Source organism: Corvus kubaryi, unplaced genomic scaffold, assembly GCF_017639235.1.
Source record: "Corvus kubaryi isolate FWS band 111438036 unplaced genomic scaffold, C.kubaryi_AGA036_p1.0 37385, whole genome shotgun sequence".
Lineage (NCBI taxonomy): Eukaryota > Metazoa > Chordata > Aves > Passeriformes > Corvidae > Corvus > Corvus kubaryi.
Window position 1 is genome coordinate 2,503,713 of NW_024581127.1, and position 14,647 is coordinate 2,518,359.

Genomic DNA, 14,647 nt, shown 5'->3' on the forward strand with positions numbered 1-14,647 from the left:
AAAAAATCTTGATGAAGACTAGGTCTTGTATTTAGCTCTCTTCAGAATGAGTGTTTACCCTTCACATGAATTTAACTGGTTTTAGAAGCATTTTGTGGTATAAGTGTGTGGTATGTGAAGGAGTCATAAAGAATGCAAAACGTGGAAGTGTGAACATCATTTTTTCTATTGGGGTTGCATGCCAGCAGAAAAAAACAAAATGAAGCAAACATGTACACAGCTGTTGTTATTTTCTAGATGGCAGGCTTGGAAGTTGGGAAGAAAATCTTTGCCATTAACGGTGACCTGGTTTTTCTGCGACCCTTCAGTGAAGTGGATTGCTTCCTGAAAGCCTGTTTAAACAGCAGAAAGCCCCTGCGGGTTCTTGTGAGCACTAAACCTCGGGAGTAAGTTATCATTCCTTGGGGGAAATTTTACAAACAACACTTGAAGTGAATTTTAAGACCAGTGGAACTTCAGAGAGCACTACTCTAAAGTTATTTTAAATGCTGTATCTGATCTGACTTTGCCAAGTCAAGCAATTTGATTTGCCCTGATTTCGTTTTATTATATTTGTGAGTCAGCAAAAGAATCACAAGTACTTTAGATCTTCAGCTCTGCAGCTTTAAATACATGCAGGTACTGCAAGTTTAAATGAAGTTTCCTTGATTATATGGACAGTTTTTATCACTTATCTCTTGCTGTGTGTATTAAATTCCTGTGTCTGGGGATTAGTTGCTGGTTTGGCATAGTCAGACTCTGTGGTCTCATGGGCCCCTTCAGCTTGTGTGTTGGTGGTGTAAACAGCAGGAGGAAATAAACAGTTCCTCATCTTTACGTAACAGATGCATTTCTGTACAGTTTTGACCATTCCTACCTAAACACAACTTTTGTTATGTAAAAGAAATACAAAGTGAGGCCTAATGGGTGGATTCAGTAAATATGTAAATGAGCAAAAGTATATTAGAAAAGTTATTGCAGTTTTTGCTAGGTTATGCATAACAAGGAGACTAAGAAAAACTTGTCAGGAGTAATTTTGATCAAAATTTGCAGAATAAAGACGTGCCATCCTCTATTACCATATAGCATACGTGAGTGCCTTGCTCAGAAATGGCTCTGGTTATGTGGTAGCTTGAAGATCTGTTTCTCCTTTTAATAAGCAAAGGTGTCTTGAGAAGTAAAATGGCACCCACAACTGGCAAAAGAGGAAAAAAATAAATAGGGCTTAAAGATGCTTATCTGGACTGATACTCCAACACCTGCTCCCACCCTAAACAAACAAAAATAACTATTAAAGAATCCCCCAGACCACAGGGTTATAGAAAGCCTAAAAGGCATGTCTTGGCTTTTCTTCAATGCAAATCTTGGTTTAATTTCTGACTCAACTTGTGGGTGAATTTCAAGGTTGACAGAGATGTTCTAGTGAATGAAGAGTTCACAGGAGACAAATTTGTTTCTCAGTGTTCCCTGCTTTTTGTCAGGAGCTGCTGCTAGTGCAGCTGAGTTGACAGAAGACAGTTCTCTCCTGAATTCTTAGCCTAAACTGCCAGTGATGGTCTTTCATTGTTCATTAATGTGTTCTCAAGGTGGTTTCAGAATACAACCATATAAATGGTATATAGTTAATATATGAGTACATTAAATGATGTTATACTTACAAAAATATTTAAAGTAAAAATTTATGAATATCAATATATTATTATATTTTAAAAGAATTAAAGACTTCAGTGACTTTTGGATCTCACCTCATGATAATCATCTCCAAATGCTTTATGTATACTAGAAAATAAGAAGTACAAGAAATGATGCAATTCTGTTATTCAAAACTGCCTGTAAATCAAGTTTGTTATAGTTCAAATGTATTTTAAAATCAATTTCCAGCATCAATTTGAATTTGTTTGCTTTTGCAATGGGAAATGGAGCTCGGGGCAAAGATCTCTGAAATAATAACAGAGCTGGCTCTGGATGGAAAGGCTGCAAAGTTAAATCAGTGTACTGTTATGCATGACCTTACTAGCTCTGATAAGGGCTAATGCAGCTGTGTTGCTCTTTGTAGACTGTGAGCTGATATCATGAGGGGATGTTAGTTTACTTTGGGCGAGCTCAGAGCTTAATTTTAAGGAGTAGATGTGAATTTTGATTCTCAGAATTGTTTCTGTTGGTTAGGTTTGTCAGTATGTTTATTACTCTTGTTCTTAGACCAAGGAGGAGCACAGCACAATGTGCTTACAAGTCATACAAACAGCAGTAGATGATTCTTGCTTTACAAAACTCAGTGCTTTCCGTAGCTGCTCAGAAAAACTGCAATAAAACATTATTTCAAGAAGACTCAGCAAGAAGAGGCACAGGTTGCTGGGAGTGCCTGATGCCTCTTTGCAAGGTTGGGATGACAAAGAGTTTTTTTGCAGAAGGTGAGCTGTGTTTGAGGAGCTGTGTTGCCAGGTGAAGGAGCTACAGGAAGAAGTGAACAGGCTCTGCAGTATTTCAGTGAACGAGCAAATGACAGACCGGTTGTTTTCAGCAATGCTGCAGTCCCAGACTTGCAGGAGTCTTGAACCTCTGCTGTGGTGAAGAAGCAGATGGACTCAGAACCCTGCAGGGTAATTAGCCAAAGGACTGTTAGCCAAGGGTCTGTTGAAGATGAAGGCTGGAGGCACATCACAGCACGTACCAAGAAGAATGTTCCTCCTTCTCTGAATTTGACAAGTAGGACTGGTACCTTTTACAACAGGCATGGGGCTCTGGATCTAGAAGGCCAAACAACTGATGAGGTGGGCAAAGATACGCTGGGGTGGTGAGGCCTCCTGAGACAACACCACCTGCACCCTGCATCAAGACCTCCTCTGCTAACAGGAAAAGAAGGGTAGCTGTAATAGGAGACTCCCTTCTAAGGAGGGTCCGATATGCGGACCAGACCCAACCCACAGAGAGTTTTCTGTCTCCCAGGGGCTTGGATAAGGGACATTACTGGAAAACTCTCTAGTCTACTAATACCCTCTAATTACTCTCTGCTACTGATTTTTGAAACTGGCAGCAGTGAAATAAAAAAGAGAAGTCTGAGGGCAATCCAAAAAGACATCAGTGTCCAGGGACAATTGGTTGAGAGAGCAGGAGCACAGTAGTTGATTTCATTGATACTTCCAGTAACAAGGAATAATTTTGATAGGAGTAGGCAGATCCATCAGGTCAATGCGTGGCTCCAAGGCTGGTGTCAGAAAAAGCAGAAAAATTTTGTGTTTGTTGATCATGGGATGATCTACTCAATGGTTTGTCTGCTGACACCTGACAGGATTCATTATTTCGGAGTGAAAATGTTTTTGCAGGTGCTGGGATCCATCAGTGCTGGTCACTTTTTAAACATCACCTCCTGAGGGCACAGGAGCAGGCAATTCCCAAATGTTGTAAGTCAAGTAGGGAAGGCAGAAGGCCAGCTTGGTTGAACAGGACTCTCCTCTTGGAAATAAGATGAAAAAGGAAGGTATATGCTCAATGCAAGCAAGGTCAAGTTAAATGGGAAGAATACAGAGATGCTGCTCACCACTGCAGGGAGAAAATTCACCTGGCCAAAGGTCAACTGGAGTTGAAGGTGGCCAGAAATGTGGGGGAAAATAAAAAGAGTTTTTTCAAGTATATTAATGGCAACAGGTAATGTAAAAATAAGGTTAGCCTGTTACAGGATGAGGATGGTTACCTCACAAACGGGGACAGGGACAATGCAGAGGTGTTTAATTTATTCTTCACCTCCATCTTCAACATGGGTGATGGACCAAAGGGGGTCTCAATGCCCTGAGCTAGAGGACCATGAGTGCGAGAATGGTCAACTCCCAGCCAACCCTGAAATTGTGTGAGATCTGCTGCTTCAGCTGGATCCCTACAAATCTATGGGGCCTGATGGTATTCATCCAAGAATCCACAAAGAGCTAGTCATTGTAAAGCTTCTCTTGATGATTTTGAGTTGTCTTGGGAATCTGAAGAGGTCCCAGCTGACTGGAAGCTGGCATACATTGTCCCAATTTTCAAGAAGGGCGAGGAAGAGGACCTGAGAAGGTACAGGCCTGTCAGTCTCACTTCTGTGCCTGGTGAAATTATGGAGAAGATTATTCTGGGAGGTATTGAAAAACACCTGAGAGACAACGCAGTCATTGGTCACAGCCAGCATGGCTTCGTGCGAGGAAAGTCCTGCTTATCAAATCCTATCTCCTTTTATGACAGGGTAACTCACTGCAGTCTGCAACTTCCTCTGGAGCAGAAAAGGAGGGGCAGGCACTGATCTCTTCTCTGTGGTGACCAGTGACACAACCCAAGGGAAAGGCCTGTAATTCTGTCAGGGGAAGTTTAGGTTGAATGTTATAAAAAGGTTCTTCACCCAGAGGGTGGTTGGGCATTGGAGCAGGCTCCCCAGAGAAGACGTCACAGTACCAAGCCTGACAGAGTTCAAAAAGTGTTTGGACAATGCACTTGGGCACATGGTGTGGCTCTTAGGGTACCTGTGCAGGGCCAGGAGTTGGACTTCGATGATCCTTGTGGGTCCCTTCCAATTCCACATATTCTGTGATTCTGTTAAATTGTAATATGGGTCTAGGCTCTGCAGTCTTCTGCCGCTTGTCTGATCAGGGCTGCTGTGATCTCTGGTCCCCACACTCTGTCCTTTCAGCTGGGAGAGACTGCCTGCCTTCCCAGGGCTTTCAGTGTTGCTGTGCTGTGGCAACTTAGCCTTAGTCCTTTTGGGAGGAATTTTAAAGCTACAGTGGTGTTTTGATTATAATCAGCATATTGAATTTCCCCGTGGAATAGATTGCTTCTGCTGTCTCAGCTTGCTCTTCTGACGTCAGTGGTGCACGGTATCTGGAATATGAATGGTGCAAAATCTGAAACTGATTTGAATAGAAGTATGGAGTTTTATACCCTTGTAACCTACATACTGCTGAATAACGAAATGCTACCTTTTGCTACATTCATATTGAATCTTTGTTTATATCAGGACAGTGAAGATTCCTGACTCTGCAGATGGACTTGGATTCCAAATCCGGGGCTTTGGCCCATCCGTTGTCCATGCTGTTGGGAGAGGTAAGCTGTAAGAACTGTCAATGGTACTGGTAAATATACATTTAACATCTCAATGACTTGGTTGAGATAAATCAAAATTAGGTCCAGTAATCCATCTTAGATTTTTATTTTCCGCAAAGTAAAAAACCATATTAAATAAACCCAAATAAAATTATTTTTTGTACTTATGCTCTGTAAGCTTTGGATACATCTTCCAACTTTTCTTTTAAATGTAGCTATACCAATGTAGGAAAGTTAAATTAAAGCTGTGCATTCTTTACAGATTAAGGAATAGCTGAAGGATGCAATATCACTTTGTCCAGTGAATGGCTGTTGGGAACCTGTGTGTTAATTTGTTAGATGGCTGTGTGGTTCTGCAATGTTCTGAAAACATTTTACAAAAAAATATGCCTTTTACAATTCTTCTCAAGAGCATTAGTGACTTCGTCTTAGTAATTGCAGATGTTTCATGTAAATACTATCTTGGGATGTGATTTTCAGCTGCTTACTATCCTAACTCAATATTTTCTACCAGTGCACTTGCGGTAAAAGAGGTTGGGGCATTTTTTCTTACTGTCTCATGTTGTTTATGGTAGAGCAAACTGTATTTTCAGCTACTGTGGGACAGTTGTGTCTCTTCCCCTGCTCCTGCCTTTGTAACTGAGGAATTAAAAGTGAACTGATCTGCAGAGCAGCCAGATTTGAACAGAGCTTGATGACTTTTTTCCTAGACTCTGGTGCCAGAAATTAGATTTTCAAAAGAAAGACTAATAAACTACAGACTTAGTAGCTGATGTGATAATTATTTCTGCACCTGGATCTCAATGCAACTGCCTATCATTATTCATTAAGCACATGCTTTATTCCAATTAGCCTCAACAATATGCAAGTGCTTGCTTGTGTGGTTTGCTAAACCTGGCAGATTTTAAGCATATGCTTACATACTTTGCTGAATTGGGACCTTGGGGTTTTCTGAAGAGAGATTTGGGGTTTTTTTTCTTGAGAGAGATATTTGATAAGATCTACTTATATGTTTATTTTAAAGTCTTTTTTGGGGGAAGGGAGATTGCGATAGCTGGTAATAGTGTAATTTCTGATGACTTTATATTAGATTTTAAATGCAGCTTTAATCTAATAGTGATAATTCTTAAAATGAGGGAAGCTCGTATATTCTGTAAGTTATTTCCTTGTCAAATATGCTCAACTGACAAGTCATGAAGTTGTGACAAGCTTTTCTGTTTTTCAGCCCTGCAAATTCAGTCTAGCCTTTTCTTTCATAGCCCCTAGCTTCTGCACTCCGGTCTGGCAGTCTTTAGGCAATAGATTTTTACTTCCTTGGCACCTCTGTGGCAGTATCAAGAGAGATGTAAGGAGGCGAATGTTCAGGTAGCTGGAATTAAGGTCATACTCCAGCAGACTGTCTTTCAGGAGTGAGTTTGAATCACACTGAAAGGACCTGGAGACAACTGCTATTTTTGTAGTGCCTATTCAGTCACTGGATTTTCCTAAGGTGGTTATTCCATTGTGAAAATAAGTTGCTGAACAAAATATTTTATATTGCTTAAAGAGAATGGGTTTTTTAGGTGTCATCTTGCATGTATCCCCCTGTCCCACCCTCTGATAATTTAATTTGAGATATTCTACTTATTTATCTTTGAGTATTTTGATTTAAAGCTGTAAGGTCCTCTTCTGTAATTGTGTTGGTAGAGAATATGAAGATAAGCAAAAGATCTTTGGAAATGTCTTTGGAATTGAGATATTTCACTTCATGTTTAACATGATACTCTAGTATGCTTTTATACTTCTTTATGTATTGCCAGAAAGCTTCTGTTTTGTATGTAAAATTGAAACACCTGAATTAAACAAGAAACTCATAACTTGGGTCATATAAAAGTAGACTAAGTTGTAATTAGCGACTTTCAAGCTAGAGTCATTTTATCCTTTTAAAGTCCTTTCCTTTGAGGTGAATTTTCTACATTTTCATATTGCTAGTAAATGTTTGTTGTTTTGCCTTTAGAAAGTTGTCTGGTCTCTTCTGCTGGCGAACTCAATTTTCTTGGCATCCAGCTGGTCCACAGAAGTACTCTGTGGTCAGGGGAAGTATGTAAGGATCAGTCAGACCAGGTTCTGATTAAAAAAAAAAAAGGTTTTTTGGACTGTAAGCTTGAAACGAGATGTTTAGAAAAAAAAGTCTGCTGACTATGTGGGTTTTTATTGATAGGAACAGTGGCAGCTGCGGCAGGTCTCCACCCTGGCCAGTGCATAATCAAAGTGAATGGAATTAATGTCAGCAAAGAGACTCATGCAAGTGTTATTGCTCATGTCACAGCCTGCAGAAAGTACAGGCGGCCAATGCAGGTATGTCTCATTTGGTGCCCTTGCACACTTTCTTCTAGCTTTCTCTTTTTGGTCAAAGTAAACAGTGTGGTGTTTATCTCTGGGTACATATCTGTTGTGTTTGAGTGGGATGGGAGGAAAGGAGGGGTGAATAAAACTGAAGGGAAGCCAACTGAAATATAAAAGCTGAAGATTGCTCAATATATTGGTGATATTAAAGATCTGCTTAATTTCTGCACTGAAATAAGTACCAGAGATAATTTTTATACGGTCTTTTTAAAGGGTTATTTCAAACATTTCTGCAGTCCTATGCAGAAAGCATTATGAGGTATATTCTCATCTTGATGGAGAGGGAATCACACAGCTTGCTGCCTGCTCAGCAGCAGGGGAATGAAATGCATAAAACGGATCTTCTTCCAGAATTTTGTTACGCTTCAGTACACAGAGAGCAGAGTGCATATATTCCATCCAGAAAGTCTGAGTTCCCATTGCATTCCAATCTTCAGAATAAGCATAGATTCAAGGACTCAAATTTTCATTTTTTTTAATGCATGCAAATTTTGTTATCTTTTTCATATTCGTTGAGGCAAAAATCTCAGGCTTCCAAGACACAAATTTAAGGAAGAAAAACAAACCAATCTGGATTCTATAACGTAATCTTCCAATTCCCTGCAAATTTTTCATAAACTGTGAACCAATATCATTAATTAACCTCACAAACTCTTCAAGTACGTGTTTACTGAGGAGAAAAATCCAATTAAAATCAAGACTTAAATCCTTCTCCCACACCTACTGCATAGTTATAAGAATTATATGGTTAGAACTGTGTCATATAAATACAGCCTTTATGAAAATTTTCTCGGGATGTTTGTGTTTAAGTGATAATACAGAACTGAAATTATTACATGGTATATCAAGATCAAGCTCACCTATTCTGTAAAGGAAGATGCACTCTAGTAAAGAGAGACCATCTTGTGCACTAGTAGCAAAACTGGCTAGAATAAAAGATAAATTAAATTCTTTATAGCAGTTTTGTTCTCTCTTTGTGTAACTGTAGACTTCCTATGGATATAAGTGACATCCAAAAAGGGTTGATTAATGCTGGCTGGTGAGAATGCTTTGACATGAAGAATGACTTCAGGTTTTTCAATCCACTTGTATAATAACTTGAAGTTTTTTCCTACACATAGTATTTATTTCAATTTTAAAAAGTAACTGATCATAATTCAGCAAATCACAGATAACTGAAATTCCCCAGAGTGACAACAAAAATGTCATTTAGGATGCAGTGTTATCAAAAACTATGGGAGAATTGTCTAGACTGAAGTAAATGGTAGTATTCCCACTGATGCCAAAACAGCTAAAATTTAATTTCCTATTAAGAAATTTGGTTGGGGTTTTTTTTATTATTTGGAAAATGACTATGGATTTCTCCTATTTTGTAAGTACAGTGCATTAGCCTATCATTTAATTACCAGGAATATTGTAGTCTCTCCTGTGGTTGCCAATTGCATAATTGAAAGGGAATCTTTTTCTGTTTCTTCTGTCTTCTATTTCTCACGGTAAGGAATCTTCCTAGTCGCCTGGAGCATGAAGCTTCATTTCAGATTCTTCCAGTGAATTACTGTATAACTTCTGCTGGATAATGTTTATCTTCTGTCTTGTCTGAATAAAGAATATTGAAACCAGATTTTACTTCTTGGAATTACAATTTCTTTGCAGTGATACTAATCATGATGTGACAGATTTATGCTTAGTTTGTTCTCCTGTAATGATTTTGAAGAACATTGCTCCAAGTCATATTGCATTAGATTGGTTGTTAACTTTTGGAGAAGGGTCTTCTGTTTAAGTAGTTAGTATTTCCTATTAGAGATTGGCATGGCAGTCTTCATGCTGCCAAGCAAGCCTGTAAGAATCCGTAACTCAGCATCAAGCTTTGAGGTGAACCTGCAAAGAAGCGTGGATTTCAGAAGCATTCCTGTTGATCAGCTTCTGCACAGGTGTCTTCCAGCAATCAACACAGAGCTCTGAAAGTTAAGCTTATTAAAATATTTCATGCCACTGAGTGAAAAGCAAGGCATAGATGAATCTGTGAAACCTAGAGAAACCGTATCGATGGGATAAAGAGAGAAGCCGAATGTTGTATTTTAGCAGAGGATAACCGGATGTATTTTGCTCTTGGCATGAAGATTTTAACATTCAGCCTAAATGTTTGTTATTCTTGCTTAACTTTGAATTCTTCCATGAACTTCTTTTTGAATTCAGATTTGTCATAATCATTCTGCTGTAGCTGTGATTAGCTGACTGTCGAGCTTGTGTTGAAGTGTAAGGGACAAAGAGTAGTCTGGAGATGCCATGCTTGACAGGGCCTTCCACAAGGGTCTGATGGACATGTGGCTGAGTTACAGACTGGATAGAACAAGATATAAGACATATACATGGCTTCTTTAAAGGTTGTATGACCCATGCAAGTCACAATTCCTGTCCTTGTGTGTCACTCAGCCACAGAAGATGGTGGATTTTTGGAGCCTGTGATTCTTTTCTTTTGGGGGGTGGGGGGGTAGTGCAGGGGGGCTCTAATCTCTGGGAAAAAATAAAAACCATTTATTACTACACTAGTAAAATAAGTGTAGTAAAGACAAGTCATGAAGGCTGTAGTGTGGTTCTTTGTGCCAGTGACACCTGGGTGATAGGTTAGCTGGACATTCTCTGTCTTTGGTTGATATTCCACAACATTTGCCACCAGATTTGTGGATGCACAGCAGATTTAGCAAAGAAAAAATAGGTTCTTTTTTTTTTTCCCCATGATTTCTTGGGGAAAAATAATTTTCAATCTTCAATTTGATTTGAAATGTCCTAAATTATTTTTGACAGAGACATGAAACTGATGGATGTCATGCTGTCACAGACTTCATACTGTCTCATGACAATATATGATGAAATAAAAAATAACTTGCCAAAATTCTTCAGATGGTTTTATACAATGCCAAAATTCTCTGTAATTTTCTTTTTTTTTTAACTTAGACCTTAAAAATAGTGAAATAGTTGCTATCAGTTGCACTTGCAAAGCTTTTTCTAGCTGTCTATTTTTTGTTGTTTTTCTAGCAAAATTCTATACAGTGGGTTTACAACAGCATTGAAAGTGCACAGGAAGATCTTCAGAAAACAAACACCAAACCCTCTGGAGATGAAGGAGGCGATGCCTTTGACTGTAAAGTGGAAGGTATGTGATGATTGTTTGATTTTGTTGTTGCTGAGAATGTTATTACAACGCAAGGTAAATGTAGGCAGTGGGTTTGTTTGCAGAGAGGGAATTTTGAGCAGATCATAAGATGTGTTTTACATAAGGATTTGCTTTCTTATGTATTCTGAATATATAAATTTAACATGCTATTCTTTGAAAATTACTATCTTTCCCATTTAGAGAAAATACTTCTGTGAACACTTTGGGGGAAATCTGTTCATTTTCATTTGTAAGAAACATAATCCTAGGCATTACCTGATTTATTTTCACCACTAGTAATAATTTATGACAGACTAGATACATTAGTCATTACTGCATGGGAAATAACAAAACAGCTATCCTTCATACCTTCATATCCTTAATTATTTTCAGTCAATTAACATTTAGATAAAATTGCATTCATATGCATCTTGTAATTAAAGAGAGTTAACATATGAACTGTATTTATGTTCTCTTCATAAATGCAGATATTGTGGTTTCATTTCTGAATGTTGACAGTTTTCATAGTCATCTTCTTCTACTTTATTTAGAAATTCTGTTTTCCCATTTTTGGGTCTTTCTTAATGTCTCTGGATTGTAAATTAAATGGAATTAGCCCCCTTCAATAACTGTTTGTAAAGAAAGAGGCTGTCTGTTTTGCAGTCCAGTATTTTAGCATCTATAAATCTACTGGTGTTCTGATTTTTAAATTGTTCAGCCAGGTTTTTTAATGAATGGTTTTAAATAGAATGATTAGAACATACTTGTTTCTAGAATGTTTGCCTATGTCATTTTTAGTTCATTTAATGACCAGGACTTGTCAAATTATTTGTGTTACTTTATTTATTCTAGAGGTAATTGACAAATTTAACACTATGGCAATAATTGATGGGAAGAAAGATCATGTGAGTTTGACTGTTGACAATGTTCACCTGGAGTATGGCGTGGTTTATGAGTATGACAGCACAGCTGGAATTAAGTGCCATGTCTTGGAAAAAATGGTTGAACCAAAGGGATTTTTCAGTTTGACTGCAAAGGTATGAAGCATTTTTTTGTATGTTAATGCTTATTGTGTTTAATACCAATGGAGCAACATGTATCTTTTTAAAAGTCTTATGATTCTATGTCTTTCGTTTGATACCTTATAATCGATTGCCTTTATCTCTTGGATGTTTTGGAGGATGATTGTGGACTCAGGAAGCAAAATGAGTTATGTTGTCATTATAAATTGAGCCTTTAAATTTAAAAAAACGTTAAACGATCTGCAAAGTCTTCCATTCCTCCTGCCCCTCTCCCTTATTTCTTAATTGCCAAATAAAACTCGAAAGAAAGTCAAAGATTGACTGAAATGTCTACAAAGGCTATGTACTACCCTCATCTCTTCAACATGCCTTTTACTTAGTTTTCTCTCACCATCGTGGCAAGGCTTCAGTTTTTGCTAGGCAGTACAGCTTATTCTGTGCCCTATTTCCTGGCCTTTTTGTGCAGAATATACAAGAGGATAACACAAACTTTTTTTTTATACTTTTTCAGTGTGTTAGTATTCTGCCAAACCAGAGGTTTTCTAGAAGTAATGAACGAATTAATTCAGCAGCTTTGCATAATATGTGCTCATCAAGTAAATACAGCAGATAATGTATTTTAGAGGAGCAATAGTGGTTACATTAGTAGGAAATTAGTAGTAAATCCATTATCAGACAATGTCATGAGAAGCCAAGCAAAAATACTTAGGGTATAACTTAGCAGGGAATAGATTTAAGAAAACCTCTTTACAGCCCACATTTCATTCGTTGTTGTTGTGCACCATTGCCTGTAATGTTATCAGGCTTTTCAGCTTTAGTTATAAGAGATGATTAGTAAGGGGAAATTTTAGTCAACTTAATTTCATAACTACTTCTCGTGTTTTTATTATCTTAGATTCTTGAAGCACTGGCAAAAAGCGATGAACATTTTGTGCAGAATTGCAACAGCCTCAATTCCTTAAATGACGTGATCCCCGCTGAACTTCAAAGTAAATTCAGTGCCATTTGCAGCGAGAAAATTGAGCATATCTACAGAAGAATCTCTAGTTACAAAAAGGTATGACCTGCATGTCCTAAGCTTGATTATATTTGTCTTTTAAGGGAACAACAGGGGAATGTTGTACAGTTTGAATAACTTCAGTGTCTATGGCAATGACAAAAATGTGTCTGAAAGTTCAGCTGTAAATGCCTTAATTGAGTAATTGCATCAATTGTTTTCAAACCATTCTCTTTATTATCCCTTTTTTAGACATTGGGTAGTTTGTATCCTTCCTTGTTTGCTGTGTTCAGTTATAGACACAATCAACTGCATATTTCTGCAAAAGGGCCATCATTCTTGTAAATGCTTTAAAAACCAATACTCTAGTGAATTTGCGGATGTTAACCAAAAATGAAGCAATAACAACAGAATTGGTTTTTTTTCTTTCTAGTGCGCTACTTAAATACCAAATTGTAACCCTTTTATTCATCTTTTAGGGTCTAGCATAACTGTTAATAGTAACATTTCTGTAAATTATTAGCTTCACTTGGGTTAATAAAACATAATAGCATGGAAAAATGGAGAAGGTGCTGACTTTCATATGCTTGAGATCTAAATTAATGATATGTGAATGAATAAATACCCCAGACTATGACCTCTAGCTGCTGTCAGTGCATTTCGCTATAGTTGTTCAACCAAGCAGGGCGTAAATGAATCAACCATTTGCCATTTTTTTAATGCAAACTCTTTTTCTCATCCAGACTCCTAGTTCCTCTCTCATGGAACTTAATTGTGGGGGGGTGAATTACTTTGATGTAGACTCAAAATGGCTCAAAAAAAGTGGGTCTGCCCTGTCTTACCTCTTTTGGGGATCCGAGTTGTGGCATTTACAAACTGGTCTGTTCTGAGAGTTAATGCATGAAAAATTGAAAAGAAAAAAAAAAAAAGGAATGGAATAGCAAGTTGAGTGCAGGAGCTTTACATATTTCTAGAAGCTGCATTCAAAAGAGTGGATAATTTTTTTGGTTTTCAAAGGAATTGTAGGGAGAACTGCTAGGAATACCTGTAGCTTTGGTAGGATGAAGGCCAAAAAGCAGCTTGTCAGACTTTTCAGGATGCGCTCCAAAAAGAAATGTAATAAACTGAGTTGCATCAATGTAGGCATCAAAAGAATCCTGATGCTGCATTAGCAAACATCTGATCTCTCCATTGTTTGCAGAATTACAAACCTCCATGTTTCCAATTTGATTAAAATTCAAAATACCCTTTTTAAAAACAAAAGTCAATGGTTTTCATACTAATAGTTACAGTTTGAGTAACCTGCAGGTGATTTATACATTTTCTGTGGCTGAAAATTTTGACTATGATATACAGTCTCTACGGAGGAGGCCAAGACAGTAAACCAAATTTTGTTGCGTTTGCTGGATGTGAAACAAACAGCCTCAGGGAAGTTTTCGTTGTTCTTACACTGTCTAGAAGCAGATATTGCTGATACAGACTGCTCTTTAAATCTTATCTGCTCAAAAATCAGTAGTTTCACAGTTACAGCTTTTAATGACAATTAGTAATGCAGTGGATTTCAGGAATAGATGTGTCATTTTCTTGGCAAGGTAAAGGTAACCATAGTTACAGGAGACTTTTGGAGTGCCTGAGCCCAGCTTGGCTCCTGGTTTCACTGTGAAAGTTCGAATTCTATAAATATAAGCCTTGTAGATTTCTGCAGTTCCTACTATTATTATTATCAGAACATTTTGCTCCTAATAGACTTCGATTCCAGTGCCATGAGTCCCAGATGTTTCTCAACAGATATATGAGAAGAATTTTGGTCCTGACTTATGACCTGATTAAATCATAGCCAGCATTTGGTCTCTCTGGAGCCGGATGTGTGGGAGATTGAGATGTGAAATATGTACTGTCTGCAGAAACATTTTCATCGTTGAATGTCCTTAATGCCCTTCTTAACCATTTGTACATTCTTCAGCCTTTGAACAATTCCATAATTGGGTTTCTTGTAACCCTCCAGATCTTGTTGTGATCTAATGATTTAAATGTAATTAACCC

General features: G+C 37.8%; 1 protein-coding gene across 2 annotated transcripts in view; it reads left to right on the forward strand.

Moving 5' to 3' along the window:
* Positions 1 to 14,647, forward strand: part of PREX2 (phosphatidylinositol-3,4,5-trisphosphate dependent Rac exchange factor 2) — a 173,764-nt gene that overhangs the window by 82,913 nt on the left and 76,204 nt on the right. For both annotated transcript variants that reach the window (XM_042036246.1, XM_042036247.1), the window contains exons 19-24: positions 238 to 386; positions 4,961 to 5,046; positions 7,247 to 7,383; positions 10,468 to 10,585; positions 11,438 to 11,622; positions 12,503 to 12,664. In XM_042036246.1, coding sequence (XP_041892180.1) covers positions 238 to 386; positions 4,961 to 5,046; positions 7,247 to 7,383; positions 10,468 to 10,585; positions 11,438 to 11,622; positions 12,503 to 12,664 — 837 coding nt within the window. The remainder of the gene's footprint in view (positions 1 to 237; positions 387 to 4,960; positions 5,047 to 7,246; positions 7,384 to 10,467; positions 10,586 to 11,437; positions 11,623 to 12,502; positions 12,665 to 14,647) is intronic.